General features: G+C 49.8%; 2 protein-coding genes across 5 annotated transcripts in view; both read right to left on the minus strand.

Annotated features, from left to right (window-relative positions):
- Positions 1–2,692: 2,692 nt before the first annotated feature.
- On the minus strand, positions 2,693–5,382 carry GP1BB (glycoprotein Ib platelet subunit beta). Its single transcript, XM_082066289.1, has 2 exons — positions 5,116–5,382; positions 2,693–4,336 (listed from the first exon to the last, which is right to left on the minus strand). The coding sequence occupies exon 2, from the start codon at positions 4,175–4,177 to the stop codon at positions 3,563–3,565; it is 615 nt and encodes a 204-aa protein (XP_081922415.1). The 5' UTR covers positions 4,178–4,336; positions 5,116–5,382; the 3' UTR covers positions 2,693–3,562.
- Positions 5,383–10,148: 4,766 nt separating this feature from the next.
- SEPTIN5 (septin 5) overlaps positions 10,149–19,326 on the minus strand; it is a gene marked incomplete at its 5' end in the record, with an annotated part of 38,667 nt that continues 29,489 nt past the window's right edge. For all 4 annotated transcript variants that reach the window (XM_082066105.1, XM_082066106.1, XM_082066103.1 and 1 more), the window contains 10 exons: positions 10,149–10,467; positions 10,649–10,751; positions 12,616–12,751; positions 13,755–13,851; positions 14,753–14,854; positions 15,202–15,319; positions 15,871–16,005; positions 16,178–16,301; positions 16,858–16,944; positions 17,403–17,499. In XM_082066105.1, coding sequence (XP_081922231.1) covers positions 10,411–10,467; positions 10,649–10,751; positions 12,616–12,751; positions 13,755–13,851; positions 14,753–14,854; positions 15,202–15,319; positions 15,871–16,005; positions 16,178–16,301; positions 16,858–16,944; positions 17,403–17,499 — 1,056 coding nt within the window. In that variant the 3' untranslated portion in view covers positions 10,149–10,410. The remainder of the gene's footprint in view (positions 10,468–10,648; positions 10,752–12,615; positions 12,752–13,754; positions 13,852–14,752; positions 14,855–15,201; positions 15,320–15,870; positions 16,006–16,177; positions 16,302–16,857; positions 16,945–17,402; positions 17,500–19,326) is intronic.

Raw genomic sequence — 19,326 nt, forward strand, 5'->3', positions numbered from 1 at the left:
AGGCCTCCAAAGCTCATCAGTCTAAACACCCCACAGAGAACTAATACTATTCCCATTATAGCCGTAGCAACATTTTGCCCAGCTTCCCCGCCTCTCAGTTTCAGTCTGATGTTTTGGAACACCAACAACAAAAGGACTAGTTAAACTAGTAGTTATAGGTTCAAAAAGCCACATCTGCTGCTTGGCCAACTAAGTTTGGAGCACCATTGTCAGTTTCTCTGGGCACACACACATAACACTTGCCTTCATTCTCTCTCAGGCCCACATGGCACGTCTATTTCACTAGTCAAAACAAACAGGAGATTAAAAGCTATTTGCTGCCCTCTTCCGAGCAAACCCAATTCCATGTCAGTACGGGTAACAGCTCTGGAGACAGACTTCAATGAGCAGAGCTGCGTTTCCATGCAAAATTGATGACTCCTACGGCATCAAACAGCTGTGACAGGACAGGCTAGAAGTGATCATCAGTTATTACAGATGAGGGTGTCAGATCAGTGCTACAGAGCCTGAATCATTTTGCATACATAGAGAGCATTCTTGGCATTTTGGTTTCGTAACTCTCAGGTTAATGCTGCTGTGTGGAAATATAAATAAATACCTCCCAACATATTTTGATAAACTAGGAGATGCCACACTTTTGCAGGACTTTCCTCCATATCATCTCCAAATGTTGCATAGAATTGGCCTGTCTCAGTGATCAAGCCCTACAGTGGATCAGAACAAGTTGTTCTTTATGTGATATGTTCATCCCGCATATGAGGGTGCAGAAACTATGAAAGCCTATTTAAACCAAGAGAGGTAAATTCCCAGGTATCACATGTAAACAAGCACCTGCAGCTTCCCCTTTGAAGCCACTGTGCAGCCTTGGACAGCCCTCCGCTTCAGAAAGAAAACCAGTTCTCTCTTCAACAGCACGACAGAGCAGGAAAGCATCCGAGTCGTGCAGCTTTCTGAGCCAGGAGAAGCCAAGACATGCAGGCTCTAGATTTATGGATTAGACATGCTGCCATGGCATACAAATCACTCTGCGCAATTCATTATCACATTGCTATGGCTGGTCACATTCTCCACAGGTGCAAATGATGCCAAAAAGGCTTTTTACCTTTCATGTGCTAAGACTTAATGATGCAGAGTCAGGACCCCTCCTGCCTCCCCAGGGAAGTGAAACCAGAGTCAGCAGTTGTTGTGTGTTTGTGGGCACACCGAGTCCCGAAGGTTTTCCAGCAGTCCTCAGCAGCGCTGACAGGCAGCAGCTGAGCCGGCGCAGGCCTGGGATGGTGCCTGCTCCCAGCCCAGCCTGTCCCAGCAGCTGAGCCTGCGCCTGTCGCACTGTCAGTACCTGCCCATGTGCGCTATCAACATCCTCCGACCCAGCTAAATTCAGCTAAAAATCTGCAGGCAAAACCAGGGATTCATTCTGCCACACTAGCACACTTTGAAATAGCATTGGGGAAGCAAAGGGCCTTTCACATCCTTTGCATGTATCAGTAAAGGAAATTGACTTCAACAACAGGCATAAACCAGGTAAAACAACAGTATAGCTGATCTAAAGAAGTGAGAAGGAAGCGGTGAAGGGAAGACAGTAGGTTGAGCTACTTCCTTAAACATCTGCAACTTGATTTGGGGAAAAGGACACTGGGGGAGAAAAATCCAGAAAACAGGCTTTGTATTCCTATGGAAAGCTTGTTCCTTAGGGAAAAAAGAAACAAACAAACACACACCACCCAAACAAAAACCCAACCAAACCAAAAAGCCCCAGTACTTCAAATTCAGGGATTTGAAGTGTCAGGTGTCCTCATGGAGCGTTAGTCTTTGCATCCCCACAGAGCAGGCTCCTCTGGAGAAGCCCCTTGGAGGCCACGACCACTGGTGATACCGCAGGGATATCACAGCCCCTGCTGAGAGGTGCATCAGCTCCAGTTAGGGTTAGTGTTGGAGGGACATGGGGCAGAGACGGCGAAGGGAGGAAAGAGCCCCCTGAGGCAGAGCCAGGTCTCACTTACCTCCCTTCAGGCCGGCCCAGGCACACGCAGCACGGTGGGTGAACTGAAGCCTTCGACGCCATCGGCCACACGGCACGTCGGCGCTCCCTCAGCACAACGTGGGACCTCACCTTCCCGCCTCGGCCTCCACCTGCACAACCTCCACCCCAGCACCAGGGGCTTATTCCACTGCAGCACGTCACACTTTTTGGGCAGCAGGGAACGCTGAGGTGAAGCAACCTGAGGCAGAGAAGCCCCAGGTCCCGCCTTTTCTGCTCAGGCAGCCCCTGAACACCCCTCCCGCTGTCCCGGCCTTGGCCGCCAGGCGGGGGCTCGTCTTGCGGATAAGCTCAGCTTTTATGTGGAGAACTTGAACCTCCCTGAACTGGGGCTGAGGGCACAGGGGCCGTTCACCTGCAGCCGGCAGGGCCGTTGCCCCACAGGTGTGCTTGCAACAGAAAACGCCCTTTGCTTTCCAGCCCTCATCATATAAAAATAAGCAGCAGCTGAGGAGAACAACAAGGAACTCCGCATTCAGACTGACCCACTGTGGCAGCTGGGAACTGTCAAGTTTAACCCTATGGAGCACTTCTGGTAACACATCCACTTGCCTTCAGTATTCATTCTGCTTGGCTCTAAGCTCAGGCATCAGAGAGGGTGACAGAGTGTGAGACACCTAGTGCAGAATTGAAAAATAAGCCTTTTACATCATCATGCATCATTATTTTATTTCAATTTTGCTTCATTCAAAAAATAATTAAGAGACATAACCAACAGTAGGCACATCGGTGGGTGTTGCAGTTTGAGTCTCTCTTGTGCCAGGTGCTGTACAAGCATCGCCAGAAAGAGCCTCTGGTCTCAACAACTCTTGGCTTCAGGGTGAATTTCTCATAAACATTCAAGGCCCCAGGTTGACTCAGGACATGCTGAAGTCAGTATTAAAACTACCAGTAGATTAAAAGGAATGAAGATAGAGTAAGTGGGTAGGTTTTCAAACATCCTTCTCCCCCTGCCAGAAAAACATTGGAAATGATCCATCAGGCAACAAGAAACATCCTTTCCTTTACCCTGATAAGAAACTGAGTCAGGAGAAGATTAAGTCGCTTGTTCAAGTGTTACTAAGGCAACCTGTGGTAGCATTAAGGAAACTGTATTTGTCCATTGTCCTAGTCCAGTACCTGAACTGTTCACTGCCTGTCTCTGCCCTCACCTGACCCAATGCAACCAGAAGCATCATGGAAAGTACGGCTGAAACACTCTAGCATAGAAGGGATCAAGCACTGTAGCCCCTATGAGTTTATAAGCTGTTTGAGTCAGTTCTGATTGCTGTAGTTTATGGTTTCCTTAGTCTACCAAACCAGAACCATGCCCAGCTCAGCAAAGCAATACAAGTTTAAAGCAATAAAAAACACAAGGATCAGGTCTTTGGAAATACAGCAAGTGTCTGATCAGTTCAAGTTCTGCTTTGGACTGCAGTCAGGATCAGATGCTGCACTAAATTGCCCCCTCTGGATATCACAAACCACATATCCCTGGCACAGCATCACCCAAGGGGAAGGAGGGTCTTCGGTCTTGTGACGTTAATCACTGTTGTAGGGGCCTCTTGAAGAAGATACCCAAGTGTCTGCTTGCAGGTCTAGATCTCGGGTGGCACTGCGGGCTTCAGCAGTCATTCTCCGAAATTTCTGCAAGTAGACAATGATGAAGATAACCAAGATACCCTGGAGGAAAAGGAGGATGAAGAGGCATAGCTGAGAGAGGAGAGCCAGGTTGCAATACCAGTACTGGCATGTGGAGATGATCTCATCTTCTGTCAGGTAGGCAATGACCCTGTCCTGCAGGTGAGCTGGGGAGCTGCATCTCACATCCCTGTATAAGGTTCGGTTCTGCTGCCACTGCAGCCACGAGCGCAAGTAGAGGATGTCACAGTTGCATTCCCAAGGGTTGCCCTGCAGGTAGACTACCTGGAGGCTCTTCAGGTTGTCAAAGAGCCCACTGGGAATAGAGGTGAGCCTGTTGTAACCAAGGTGGATAATTTCAGCTGAAGGACGGAAAGCAGCTGGTAGTTTTGCTACAGTCAGGCCTTTTGACGTGCAGTCGATAATACTGGTGGCACACTTGCATGGCACAGGGCATGTGGGTATCACAAGAGGGAGGAAGCCAAGGAGGGACAAGAAGAGAATTCCACTCTTCATCTTGAGCAGCAAACACCCCCCTGGTGAAACTGGATAAGGTGGAGTTCAGGCAAGTAGACACCACACACTCTAGGACTGACACCACAGCCCAGGTCTTTTGTTGGCTTGTTCTGAGGATGAGTTTCCAAAGCTGGGTAAATTCGGTGTCCTACGAGAGCTCTGAAAAAAACAGAGTTAAGAGAGGTGTGCAAATTCTTGGTCTCTCATTACAGGAAAAGGAATGTTCCTGGTCTGCCAACCCTGGATTTGAGGAAGGATATGAACAGATGGCTACTGAGAGGCTCAGATGCAGCCATCAAATTTTCACTAGTGCTCAGAAGTATACAAGAGCTGCTTGAATTTTCAGCATTACTGGAGGCACATTATTAGGGTAGCTAAGAAAATTTATGTAAAGGAATCAAAAATTAGAATACGAAACTGCTCGCGCCTTATCATAGCTGTGAATTACATCTGTAAACAAAGCTTTGTTTGTGCAAACTGCAAGAGGAGATTCAGAAATAAATTTACTGTTACCACAAGTAAAAAATAGCCTTTCCAGTTTTGAAAATAAGTGATAAACAGTCCTTGGCCGACCCTTGGGGGTTGCTGACCACCAGGGTTGTAGGTCAGCAGAGTTTTCCACACTAGACATTGTTCCAGCAGGTGAATAATCATCAGGTGAATAATTTCCTTCTGGAGCTGTGACCATGCTGGGAGACTTGGGTCAATGAGCTGTCTTTGTAGTGCAGTCTCATACCACTGCTGAACATGAGCTGCTAGAACTTCGTTAGAACAAATACACACATCTGTAACAAGGCAGTGCTTTTCTGCACAATCCATCAGCCAAATAAAAATAAAAATTAAAAAAAAAAAACCACAACAAAAAAAACCCAAATCAACAAACAACAACAACAACAACAAACAAAAACAAAAACCAGAAGGTAGCTTTGTTGACTTACCAGAGTAGTTCAATCCTTGATTTCTTGCTGGCTTTACAAGAGACCTTACAGGCAGTCCAGCCAGTGCAGGAGTGTTTGCAGCTGCATAGCTGAGCTCCCGGATAATCCCCTTGCAGCTGGCTGCCAAGATAAGGGTCAGGCTCATCCCAGGGACACCTCCCACATGAGGCCTTCCTGTAAGTTTGCTGCATGTCACTGGAAGCTGAGGCTTCATTGAGCAAGTCTTCCAAGAAATGGGAGCTGACACTGCTCACAAGAACATGTTTGCTGGGAGAGATGCTGACAGTACTGGTAACTGTGATTCTGGGCCACCATGCTCAGTCCAACAGAAACACTGCAAAGTCTCAGTTGCAAAGTAGTAACTCAAAACGCATTTCAACCTGGAAGGTGATGTTACTGCTTTGTACTGCACTCCCTGAGCACTTTAGCCTTTGGTTTCCCATCTCGTCAGGAAGATTATCTTTTGGTAGAGTAGTGAGAGCTCACACTTTGCAGCGTGCTGAACCTGAGGTTTCCCTTGAAACAGGGAAAAAATCTACTCCTAATTAGCAGTGGAAGATCTGCTGAAAGAAACGGACTTGCAGTGACCACACTGGTGTCAACAGCTGAGCCAAGGAGAAAGATGTTCCACACACTTGCATCCTCCCATGGTTGTTATAGAGGTAAAATATAACTCTTGGTGTTTCACTGTCTACATCAAAATAAACTAGTTAGATTCACAGGAAGGATGACAAACTGGGAAAGACAGTGTTCTGAGGGATCGCTCTTTTAATAGCTAAGTGAGCTGGCAGCTCTTAACAAGTGCTACTTGCAGTTACTGAGAAAGACGGACCACATCCTGTATTCAGAAGTCGCATTACATGAACACTTGAACAGATAAGTCCAAGGGTCAAAACTACATTTAGGAAGAATCTTGTCTTCTCAAGGCCATTGCACCTTCACAGACATTTTTCTGCCATCAGCCTGACCCGAGGCATTGGCTACGTTTCTTAGGGTAAGGCCACCAGAATTCCATTGCAAAACTGTTGCCCCATTGGGCCCAACTCTCCATTACCCTAGTACTGGGCACATTGTACAGAGCAGAAATCATGAGCACCCTGAATGTGCTGATGTTAACATAATTTAGGGTGTAAACAACAGCAGAAATAGGCCCTAAGCAAGGGAAAATCTCTAATGCTCTAAATGAATCAATTAAGCTCTAAGTTTCTAGTAAACTGGAGATCATTCCAGTTGTTTCACTGTTGCAGGGAGGCAAAGTGGGAAAGAGATCTTAGGCTAACAAATGAACACAGTTTTTCCTGCAGCACCTGCACTTGGGAGCAGCTTGGCTATTGCAGGGTAAGTTTGCTCAGCAAATTTACCTTGTTTCATGCATCTGCTGCCACATTTATTCCCAGGCAGGTGCTCAGGTCAGGTGTGGCATGGAGCTGATCTAGAGCCAGACCCAACCTGGCTTTGCATGAAGCACAGACTCTGCAATGCTGCTTTAACCACTCACAAAATGGATTTCCTGGGACTGGATCCTGCCCAGCTGTCCATTGCTGGTTCAGACACCACTCCCAGGGTAAGCTTAAAGATAGAAGATCATCTCATCCGGCTTCTGACATAAACACAGGCCAGAAATCCCATGCAAGAAGCCCTGACTGGAGCCCGCTTTGATGGAATTGGATAAAAAGAAAAACAGTCAGTTTTGCTATCCCGTGCCCATATCACCAATGCTGCTCAAGGGGACTGAAAATTAAACAGAAAGAGGCTGGCTTTTTTGAATGTATTTATTTCACTGATCAATTCAGGTAGTAAACATTATTAATAATAATAATAACAATAATCATTTAATAAAATGGATATGTTTTTAAAGGTTTCAGTTTTCTTTGTTCACAATGACAAAATGTTCAAACGGAAATTTACAAAAAAATATATATTGTAAGAACCCAACAGATGGACAGGAAACAAAGAGCCTAGGAATGGAGCAGGGGGTGAGGAAGTCACATGGCAGGACCAAGCCAGCATTAAAGCATGGGGGGGCTGGTTGTGAGGAGGAGCAGGGAACGCCATTGCAGAGCACGAAGAATAGTGGGACTCCCTCCTTCTCTGGGGGAAGCATGCAGGGAGGCAGCAAGGACTGCATGGGCAGGACCAGCACAGCAGCGGGACACAAGGAGTCCATGCCACAGCTCCCTCCCCAGTCAGGCACAAGGTCCCAGACATGATACCAACAGCCCCAGCTGCAGCCTGGGACAGCTCTGCGGAATGGGAGCCACCCCTGCAGTGACTCAGTGGGGCAAAGCTTGGCAGTGGCGTGGGAATGTGCCTGAGGGCGCAGGGGTCGCATGTGAGGCTGTGGAGGGTTGTGTGAGGGGGGGGGGGTGTTAAATTACTTTCCTACCCACACTTCTCACTGCCCGAGCCAAACGGCCAAGCTACACTTGTTCAGGAGTCTCTGCCTACTGTGCAGCTCAATGCAGCAGTACAAAACATTCCTATGTTAATAAACAGATGCCACCTTCCAGGACAGAGTCTGAATCCATGGTGTCCCCCAAAGCCAACCTCTAATCCCTTTCCGGGCAGCCCCCAAACTCTGTTGCTCTGAGCAGCAAACCTTCTACACAGGGATGTGATTTCAGCAGTACCACTGCCCCTCAGTAGAAGCTGTCTCTAGTGCCTCCTGTGCATTTTTTTCCCAAGTGCAACTTGAACCATCTTTGCCAGCTGGTAGCCGAAGGCTTCAGCCCTCTGTAGAGTACAGACTTGTGACTATTGACTTGATGTGGGAGCCATGTGTGCTGAGCTGATGGAGACTTCCTCACCCAGAGGGACAGGGGCAGAGTCACCCTCAGCAATCCCACCTACCTGTGACCAGAGTACCCTGTGCTCTCACCTTCACACAGCCCAGGATAAAAGCTGTCAGCTCCTCCATGGCCATGCTAAAGGGTAAGGGCCTCCTTTATCTTCTAGAAATGAACGTGTTTGAAAGAGGGACACCTCTACCTAGAAAGGGCTCATTCGCCGTAGAACATCCTCCTCACAGACAAGTGTAAGAAAAGAGAGAGGACAGGTTCTGCAAGCTGTTTCCCATTGTGCTAGCACGGATAAAGCTGAGAACTCAGCAGTCCTCCTGCTTCAGACAGCAGCAAACCAGCTCCAGAGAACCAGGAGGAAGCTCCTGTTTCAGGCTACTCCACTGCTCACATAAGCACATTGCACAAAAAAAGGTTCAATTTCCTCCTTGGTCCTGCATGTTATTGAAGATGAGCTGAACCCTTTCCCTCTCCTAGGCTGGCACTGCCACTGTCACTCATAAACCCAACACAGGAGAGAATGAAAGAAGAAAACCAAAGCATTGTTGGACATGGCTCTTGCCCAGCTTGCATATTTCTGCAAGGGGCTTCCACCCTCGCTTTGTCCTTCTGCACTGCCAGGGTCTCTCCCCTGCCCCTGCAGCCCATTTTCTGGCTAAGCAGAGGCTCTGTACAGTGAATAACTGAAACCAGCCAACCTATTTACCACTTGGACAAGCTCTGATCAGGAATCTAAAGCCCCACCAGGGGAATCAGACAAACACAGCACCTAATAACAGAATAAAGGGCTTGGCTATTCCTGGCCAACACTGCTTCCTACCCAGGGAGCTCTGCTGGGGAGAGCCACAGATGGAGGAGAAGATACAAAGGGGGAAAGGGGACAGAGGAATTGAGCCAGGAGCCAGAGGAGCAGAAGGGACCAGCCCATGACAACACTCCCTGGATCAGAGAGAAGAGACAATTGTCTCTCCCTCCAACAGCCCTGATTCCCTGCGAGCGCGGCAGTGTTGCTGGTGAGGCCTGCCCTGCCAGGCATCACAACCCGCGGCTCTGCTCTGGCTGGACTAAAGTTAAAAATACCGCAGGAAGCAAGAACAGGACAGAAGCTGCTGCCCAGAGTGCTCTTATCTCCGCCCAGCAGATCCACCAGTCTTCCCAGCACTGAGACAGGAAAAGCCTCGGACAGGGGAAGGGGGAGAAGGGCTGAGTCCCAAGGGAAGGGCAGGGGAGCACGTGCCAAATCTGCTGTCCATGCAGGGACAATCCTGCACCTGCCAGGCTGAGCCAACACCTGCCTAGACAGGCAGCTGCAGATCTCCAGTACAGGCCTACAAAAACTGCCCCTTTCCCCAGGAGAAGCTCAGAGCCAGCAAAGCAGTTGTGGGACCGCAATGTCTGGGGGTAGGGCAAAGCTCTGCATTTGGGGTTGGATTTCAGCCCTCGGGTTTCTACTCCCTCCAAAGCAGTCCCAGCCAAGCACTCTGGCTGCCATGGGGCTTTTCAGAGCAGACACTGGAGACACTGCAACTGGATGATCAGAGCTAAACCATGAGATACCCTCACTCAGCTACTGCAAGGCCCTGGGGTTCTCCTACCAACACCTCCAGCCTGCTGTGGGAGGAAAGCATGGCCGTGAAGGTGCTCACTCCCATCATCTCCTTGCAGGCAACAGTCGGCAACTCATGCTCTCTGCTAGAAAGACATAACTGAGAGCATTAAAAGCCGTTTTCTTCTAACTGACCTCAAGAGACTCAGTCCCTTGCTGTTCAGTGTAAATATCCTGGAGTTTCTTGACAGAAAAAAAAAAAACCAACCAATTAAATAAAAGCACTTCAGAAAAACCCAAGCAGGAAACCAGGCAACCATCAGGACCCCTGAGCAGATCAGTGCACAGAGAAAGCCCCAGCGCCAGCTCTCTGTGCCAGAGCTGGCCCCAGGCTGAGGAGCCCGAGCAGCACAGGTCACACTCACCGGAGGGTACGGCTGCCTTTACAACACTGGTGCTGGTCCCAGACAAGGGGAACGGGGAGGGGAGCACAGCACTTCAGTTGGGAGTAAACAATTACGTGCATTGACACAGATAGTCTTCAAGTTCGTACACCAGAGAAACCAGGACTTTAAATACCAGAGCATTCCCTAACAACAGATTAGTACATGGGAAAGGGAGATCTTTTTCTTTTCTGTTTTTCTTTTTTAGGATGCCTTAGAGACTTCCCAGGCTATTTTCTTTTAAAAAAAACAAAAGAAAAAAGAAAAAAGAAAAGAAAGAATAATTAATAAAAAAGAAATACACATCAGTAAACTGTTAAGTGAACAGCCTCCTCCACAATCCAGCTGACCGCAAAGCCAGCATTGCTGCTAATAAATTAGAGGGTGTGGGTGCAGCTCTTGCCCACAAGTCTCTATACAACAGGAAACCTTTTCTAAACGTCCACAGCTCTTGCCAGGCCTCAGATGGTCACTGGGGAGTTCCCTCTGCCCTCCGAGTACCTTCCTCTCACTGATCCTGCATCTGCTGCTGCATCTTCTGCAGCATCTCTTGCATCCGCCGTAACTGCGTGAGACAGAGAAGAAATAGTCAAAAAAGGGATCCGTGTGTCCTCCACACCAGCAGCCTGTGATGGTGGGAGGCAGGAGCGGGAAGCCCCAGGATAGCCTCTATGGGGCCATCTGGGAGAAACTCCTCAGATTCCAGCTCCAACACCAAGGAGGCCCAGGCAGAAAAGGGGTCTCACCTCCTCATCCTTCATTTTGATCAGCTTCTCTGTCTCAGTGTCTGGTGTTGGGAGAGGCAGGATGGGAATCGGGCTTTCTATCCTGTTGTCCTGAGTCAGCTTGCTGGAGAAACAGAGAGGGAAGAAACGCAGTCAGCTGTGGTTCAGGCTGGCTGGCTTTAGTGTCACCATGGCTGTCACTCATGATAGCAGACCTGCCAGCAAGATGGCATCATGCACCCAGCCAGGTGGAGGGGCTGTGGGGCAATCTAGCCCAGAGGTGTGGGATGCGCTTGCATACAGAATGAAACAGAAGTCAGTAAAAGTTTTCAAAATAGAAGCCTGTGGTTAGCTAACAGAGAAAACCCAAAACAGGCTTGCAAATGTTTCTGACCACCTTTTGTAACTGCAATGGCAAGCTTAGCAGACACATGTACAGACAATTTATCCAGTCTACTTCGGCTCACCTGTCCATATGCTTACATATATACACAGCATCAACACAAACTATCAGCATCCCTAAGGTACCACACACTCACTATGGTTCTTTTTTTTTCCAGGAAGATAAAACCAAGGGAGCACTTCAATTGCTGCAAGTCTGATGACTAAGCTGGCCCTCACAGTCAGGAGGTGGGAGACATGAGACACAACAGGCACAGCAGCATTGCAGTGAAGACTGGAGGTGCACATAAGTGCAGGCAGGGGACAGAGAAAAGAGGTGACTTTCTTCCAAAAGTCAGAGCTCTTCATAGGTGAGAAGGTGGTGGTGGCGGTATCCAAAGTCACCTGGGCTGAAACTGGGAATTCAAGATGCCACTTGCAATTATTCACCACTTGGAGTCACCACTGGCTTGTTATTGAGTCAATTCCAGCCCTGGAGCTTGGGATCTCCTCCCAAAACATCTCTCTAGACAACGACCCTTATCCCACTGTGAGAAGTGGCCACAGTGTTTTCTGAGACTTGTTCACTGGAGTTAGCCATGGTATGAGAAATGGTACCAAACTTCAGCTTTGCTTAAGCTGAACAATTGCTTTTTCATCGTGTTCTTCTTTTAATAGATACATAGCCTACCTAAAGAGCAGCTGTGACACTTCTCACAGATCTCTAGCATTTCACATAGTTATTTTGGGACTCCATATCCTCGCTGTTGAAAAAGACAGGCTTGTCTGCTATGCAAAAGTACTCAGATACATGTGTGAACAGAATGTGCCACACATTGCACACATGCAGGACTGCTCCCTGGCAAAGCACAGCCACTTCTGCCCTGCAACGTGGCAGCACAGAGCTACCCAGCCAGCCCAGGGGAGGGTTTACAGCAGATGAGCCAAGACCTACTTAAACCTACAATTTTTCACCAGTATTTCAGTCATGGAAGGGACAATGGAAAAAATAAAAGGTTTCAAATGAGAAACCCATGAGCATTCCTTCTTCTGTTTTCTGATAATTGTGACTAAAACCACAGAGAATCAGATGCCATGGGAAGACAATGCAGAGAAATCTTTGGAGATGTGTTAAGAGTCTTGCTAATTGCCTGAGCTCTGTTGTCTGAGAAACAGCAGCATCCCAAGGGTCATGCTGTCGTTTGGACAGAACTGCAGGCTGCAGAATGCCTTCCTCTTTGGCAATGCACACAGCTACCACCCACCAGAGAGAGGGTTTATCCTTGGTTTCATGAAGGCTAGATATATTTCACCCAGTGCTAGGAATAGCAATTCAAAAGAATTTCCAGGCCTATTTCCCAAGACCTGCATGGGAAATGCTCAGACAGGAGCACGGATTCTCAGAAGCAACCCCTCCACGCATTCAGACTGTAGAAGACATGCTTGGATTTGCTATTTTACTTCCCAATGCCATTCCATAGGCTGCAGCCCAGCATGTCCCCAGCAGACACACAGCCTCCTGACTGATGAGCCATTCTGACAGCAACCTCACATCCACAGAGATAAAGACACTCCTGCTGCCTCTGGTTAAAACAGTGGGGACCCACCTGGTCATTTGCTGGATGCACTGAGCTCGGTAGTTCTCATAGTGGACATCACAAGTGACATCCTTCAGGTCATGCATGTGTGTCCGGATCAGCATGTTCCGCAGCTTCACAAAGTCGCAGTGTGCCTGGTTTTCCACTGTGGAAGCAACAACAGGAGAGTACCTGGATGCCACATCTCACCAGCCCTGTCCAGGGAGCCCCTTGCCCACCTTCAGGCTAGACTGAAATATGCCACAGGTCTCCTTCCTCATCCTCCTCTCGCTCCCTCCCACCACTGGGGGTCACCCCTGGCCCTGGCCTTGGTGATGCTCCATGCTTCTAGACACTGAGGCCAGGCTGCTGAAGTCACTGTGTTCACAAGACTTTTTCTGAGTAAGAGGATTAATTAAGCATGTGCAGCAGAGTCTTGAAAGAGGATGCTGCTCTGGGGTACATGGGATGTCATTGCTATAACCACAGTGAGTATAGCCAGTGCCGGAGGCAAACTGCTCATCTCCTCAGAACTTAGGACTGATCGAAAGGCCCCTGAAGGCAAAATCAGATGCTAAGGGGCAAAGCTGTGAGCTTTGGAGAGCTGAAAAAGCTGAAGTTAGCACGGGGAACCAGGCTCCAGACAGCACAGTAGGACCCTGCGTGGAAGGGCTGTGCTCAGTAGCAGTGTGCTTGCCATGGTGATCTCCGTTTACCTTTCTGCAGGGCTGGGGAAAGCTGGCTGTGTCAGGCCCAGGGTTTCACAAAGTTGATCCCACTGCCAAATTGCCAGCACCCCGACAGGCACAGCCACCTCCAGAGCCAGCCAGAGGGCAGAGCCAGCAGCTGGGCAGCCCCAAGCAGCCGGTACCAGCCGATGGGTGCACACACAGGCATTGGAGATCTAAAGCTGCAACACCTTAAAGCAATGTGCCAGCATGAGGGAGTCAGCAACAGCAGCAAAAGCCATTCCAGGGTTATTCTGCTTATGGGCTTTATGAAATTTCTCCCTTTAGAAAGGAAGATAGAGACAAACACATTGTGCATCAGGACAGGCTCCAGCACGTACAGGAGCAGCAGCAGAGAAAGAGGGAGTGCAGGAGGGTTTAAGATTCAGTTTAGCTGGGGGCCCCTTGCTCACAGCGCCAGTTCTCAGGCACTGCGCTTACCTTCCACAATGCCCCAGGGGTAGAGCCGTCCACGGACACGCTGGCCTTTCGCCTCCACCACAGTGTTACTGCCGATGACGGCAAAGGGAGCGCTCTCCTGGAATGAGAGGCATTGCTGAGTCCAGCTCAGCCTGAGGCTGCTCTCGGACCCCTCCTCCAAGGGCCAAGCTCAAGTGGAACACAGCAGGAGGAGGAAGGTGCTGGTGGGAAAGGCACGGGGACATCCACGTGTGCCACAGCACACCACAACACAGTTGCAGAGAAAAGCCTAAGGCATGGGATCTGCAGGCAGCCTAATTCCCAGCCTGACCTTCTGAGCTGTCCTGAGGGAGGCTGTGTCTCTGCAGGTGCCTGCATCCCTTCTTTGAGCGGAAGCTCTACAAGGAAGCCAGAGCAGAGAGGCTGAGACACCAAGCAAATGGGACGATGTTGAGGCAGGGATGTACAGGCTGTGCTCCTCTCTGCTCAGAATGGAGTCAAAGCCCATTGCATGTCTCTGACAGGAGAAACAAGGCCATACTGCATGCATACACAGGGCTGGCTCTGCTTGAGAGAGGGTCAAGCCTGGCCTGCTGGGGCCTCCAGCCAGGTCTGTATGATCATGTTGTCTCCCCCCATGCAACTAATGTATCACAGTTGTGCCTCATCACTCGCAAAGTGCTCCTCCTTGCTGATGGCATCACTCAGAAATAGGTGCTTACAAATGCTGTACAACCCAGACTCCCTCTTAAACATACAGGCTGCAGTGGACTGAGGAAAGACCGACACTGCCTGGTGAGAGAGCAGACATGCCATGCCTTTATGCCACACTTGACTTCATGGCACCAGCAAGGACAGCAGCACCTTCTCCAGGCCATCTACCATGTGAGCCAACGTAGGCTGTCCCCTGGGTATCAGTAGCACAGGCCTTTGGCACACATAGGGCAGCTCTGGCTCCTGAAGCAACTGCCAAATCCATGAGCTTGCCTTGCCAGTCCCCTGCTGAGCAGGTTCCTTACCTTCAGCTCTCTGTCTTGCTGCTTGAACTCCTCATCTTCATCAGAGTCACACTCAGGAAACTGGTACACTTTAATGCCAAATTTGTCAATCTCTTCCCGGATCTGTGTCCATGCAAGACAAACACAAAAGAATGCAACACTGAACAATACAGAAACGCTGGGTTTATTCCATGTTTGTGCTACCATGGGTTTGCTATAGCCTATGGACAGTGAAGGGATTTGACATTTCTTCTAGAGCTGGCCTCTCTGCAGACACCACCTCCCCGCTCACAGTAGAGCACTGCTGCAGTTATATTTGCAGGTAATGTGAAGATACATATATACACACATACATGCTATATACCTATATATATATATATTTTTTTTTTTTTAACATATATATCCCCTACCTCCTCAGCCCAACCCTGCCAGCACATCAGGGATACTCCTGTAGAGAAAGAGCATCTCACCCTCTCTTTTAGCTTCCGGATCTCAGAGGGGATCAGGCAGTCAGCTTTGGCAATCAGGGGCACAATGTTGACCTTCTCATGCAGAGCCTTCATGAACTCAACATCCACTGGCCTCAGCCTGCAGCAGAGACATGGAGGTACATGGTTAGCAAGGACAGACTGGGCAGATCCCCCACCAACCCAGCACGAAGGGAAAAGGACAGCACTGTCACAAGAGCATGGGGCAGCACTGGGACAGCCCTCAGCTGGGGCTGTGTCTTCAGGAAACCTGTCTCAGATTTTAGCTGCTGAATGTCTCACACGGGCACATGGTATTCGCTCCCTCCAGCTGCCCTGTGCTGCAGGCAGACAACACGATCCCCCAGCTGCTCCAGGTGAGGCAGGCACATGAGCCAGCAAGGGGCACAGACAGAGGACAGCTTAAAACTCCCTCTCCTACCTATCAGTCAGGCTTAGCTAGATAGACGATATAAATCTATGTGGCATTATTTCTCCTGAATTCCAAAACAGGCTGCAGGCCTGAGGGAGAACAGCTCTGCCCTATCACAGACAGTCTGTCACACCAGAGAGGGAGGTGGTATGATGCTCAGCTGAGGGAGAGCATCCAGACAGAACTTCTCGTGTGCCAACAGCCCTACCATGCCCTGGCCCCAGAGCGGGGACTCTCACCCATGCCCGAAGGGGGAGATGAAGTAGAGGCAGCAATGCACTCGGTTGTCCTGGATGTTCTTACGGTTCAGGCCACTCTCATCACGAAAATACTGCTCAAACTGCTGGTCAATGTAGTCGGTGATAGGCTTCCAGCTGGGAAGGGTAATTCAATCAAAACAAGATCACATGTTTAACAGGTCAGTGTCTCCTAGGGACTATGAAGCAGCATCATCCCGTTCCCACTGCCAGACTGCCTTCCTGTGAAGCATCCACAGAAAACAGACGTGGCCAAGGACTGGGAAGAAGGCAGCAGCGGCCTGCTCACCACTCAGTGTTGTTAACAGCATCTCCAAAGCCTGGTGTGTCCACTATGGTCAGCTTCAGCTTGACACCCTTCTCCTCAATGTCCACCGTGTGCTTCACAATCTCCACGGTCTGGCTGATTCTCTCTTTGAACAAGAACACATGAGTTAAAGCTAGGCAGTAAAGCTGGGGATTCCTGCTCACACCCATCACAAGCTGGCTCCCTCCTTATCACTGAGCACAGGGAGTAACATGTTTTTCAAAAAACCCTGATTACCCTCTAAGGAGCCTCAAGGCAGTGGTACTGTGGGAGGACACCAGCAGGCAGACAGACTCAGGAAGATACACAGACCTCTGAAGTGCTTGTAGCCCTGAACACTTTCTCCACTCATTTGGTAAGAGGAATCCCTTCCACACTCCAGCACCCAAGAGCAAAAGGCAAATCTCAACATCTCGACCCAACAAGACAGCATTGCTCTGCAGCCTCATCTTCCCTTCACAGGACAGAAGAGCCCCACAGCCAAAGCCTTCTTGCTCAAATACTAGTACCTCTGCAGCCAAAGGAGAGCAGAGCAACAAACAGGGCTGGAATGTGGCCAAGCTCGTAGATGCTGCTGAAGCAAGGAACCAAAGTACTAGTCCCTAGGACAGTCTAGATCCACAGGCACAAGAACTGTTCACTCCCCTTTATCCCCAACTTACCCTCTGCATTGAGGAGCTTTCTGTCTTTGTAGAGGTCTGTCAGGAACAGGCTATTCACCAGCGTGGATTTGCCCAGACCCGACTCTCCTGATTGACAGAAGGCAAAGGAGAGGAGGAAAAAGCAAGCAACATGACCCACTTATTGACTTACAAATGAAACTCTGAACAAGGCTTTGAATCCTGAGTCAGAGGAAATGAGAGAGATGAGCTGTCAGATGCTGTTTATGGGCATCACATTTTTCCAGCAGTGGGAGGACTTTTGCTGTAAGATGTCTCAATCCTTACATAAATGTGATCTCCCAGCTCCTCCACCCTCCTTCCCCTTTCTTTCCCTGGGTCCCTGGCTGGCCCTGCCTTCACCATGCAGACCAGCTGCCCTGTTGGAGAAGAAGCTACACTTGGCGCTGGCTCGAGAGGGCTACGAGTGGTCAGGGATGGCCCGTTCCTCCTGAGGGAACTGTCTGACTTAAGGGAAGTGAGGAGAGCTGGTCCCCTCCACCCACCCACTATATGGCCCAGCCACCTCCATCCATGGGCAGTCTCACCTGCGACCATCAGGGTGAAGTCGAAACCTTTCTTGACGGATTTCCGGTGGACCTGGTTGGGCAGAGTGGCAAAGCCCACGTACTGCTTCTCATGGTCCTGCGGGGCAGAGGTGGACGGGAGCAGGTCAGGGTGTGCCAGCCCTCCTGCTCGAGCCCCACACAGTGACACAGGGCTGACTCAAGAAGCCCCTGAGGCAGAGCCAGGGGGTGGAGGAGAGGCTGGTCCCTGCCCTGGCAGTGCTGTAGGGCAGGGCACACAGCTCCTTGAGGCTCAGGGACTTCTGCCCTTCCCGCAGGTGGGCACGGAGGCCACGTCCTCCCAGCCACAGCCCTGCTCGGCTGCTCCCTCCAGCCTCCCAGCATGGAGAGCACAAGGGAAAAGGCACATCCCACCAATCCCACCAGAGAGCACATCTGGGGCTGCTACTGATACACAACCTTCCTTACTCTGCTTCTCCTGCACTGTTGCAGGGTCCCTTCACAGCAGAGTCACCAAATGTCACCTGTCCCCTGGTCTTTCAGACCGATTTCTGCATCCCTCCCTCCAGAGGCACGTGTGGTACGTGATGGACAGCTCTCTGTAACCAACACCCCTGGGTTTATGGTGTCCCAAGCCATGTCTAGAGGAAGGCACGGTGGCTTGGCTTCTGTTTGACCTCAGACAGGATTATTTCCTGCTGTGTCACAGCCACTCCTGGCTAAGCAAGAGGAAATCCTGAGTAATCTCTAGTGTTATTCTGAAGAGACAGAAGTTCAAGGAGCACAGGAAGCGGGAAGATGCAAAAGAATTGAGAACACAGGCGAGATGCTTTTGGTGAGGGCTTACATATGGTATTGCTGGATGCTTGTGCAGGGTACATCCCAAAAGGCAAACACGGTTCATAACTGTGTGCCACACAGCTGACTCGCTCCATCCATCCACCCACTGAGCACCCCAGGCCTTCACAGCCCACACCCCCACAGCAGCACATCCCCTCGCCAGGCCCCATCACAGAGGGAGTGTGGGCATGGACCCTGGTAAACAACTCCCTTCTCACATACTCTTCAAGCTAGATCCAAGGGGAAGCAGCCGTTCACAAATGCCTGAGCTAGAGACATCATAAGACTCATCTTTTCAACATTACTTAAAATAAACATACCCCTGGGATTCACACCACAGGCAAATCCAGAGAGGCAGGAGTTTGTCAAAACCAGCCCCAGCTCCCACCCAGCCACAGATGCCTTCAGCTATACGGCTGTCCTCACCCCACAGCTCTCTGGCACTGGTTCTCCAGGCACAGCACAGAAGACCTGTGTTCCTAAGTTTAACTATCTCCATTCCTGGGGCACACGCTCAAAGAAACAGAAATTACAGTTCAGTGTGTCAAGCTTAGGGCAATGCTGACTTGCACCTATTTCCACGCTGCAGGTGGGCAATGCAGCTCCTGAGCAGCCTCTGGCTGCATGTCCACCCATGTGAGCATCTTTGGGCATCCTCAGCCACAGTGCAAGGACCAGTGTTGCTCAGTGAGGGGCACAAATATACAACATCCTTCCCCTTGCACTTCTCATACAGCCACGCTGTGTGTCAGAGCAGGAAAAGACCCGCCTGGATCTTCACCAGACTGGAAAGACAACGAGCACCTGCTCTCTCAGCTGAATTGATATGCGAAATAGTACTAGTAATGTGCTAATAAAACCATACCTGAGGCTCAGGGCGTGTTTCTCTTATATTCTTTGGTTTTTAACCTAGATGACTAAAGGCTGACAATGAAGACACTGGGGAACTGAGCTCTGGTGCAACTCCACTTACTTCAGCCAGGTGTAACTGGCTGAACCTGATCTCTCGTTTCTGTTCAGCCCAACCAAGAAACCTCTGGTACCTTTGGTTACCTCTGCATAGCCCGGTGGAATCGTAACATTTAAAATTAGCAATTCCCAGCTG

This window comes from Streptopelia decaocto (assembly GCF_964273445.1).
Source record: "Streptopelia decaocto genome assembly, chromosome: 15".
Classification (NCBI taxonomy): Eukaryota; Metazoa; Chordata; class Aves; order Columbiformes; family Columbidae; genus Streptopelia; species Streptopelia decaocto.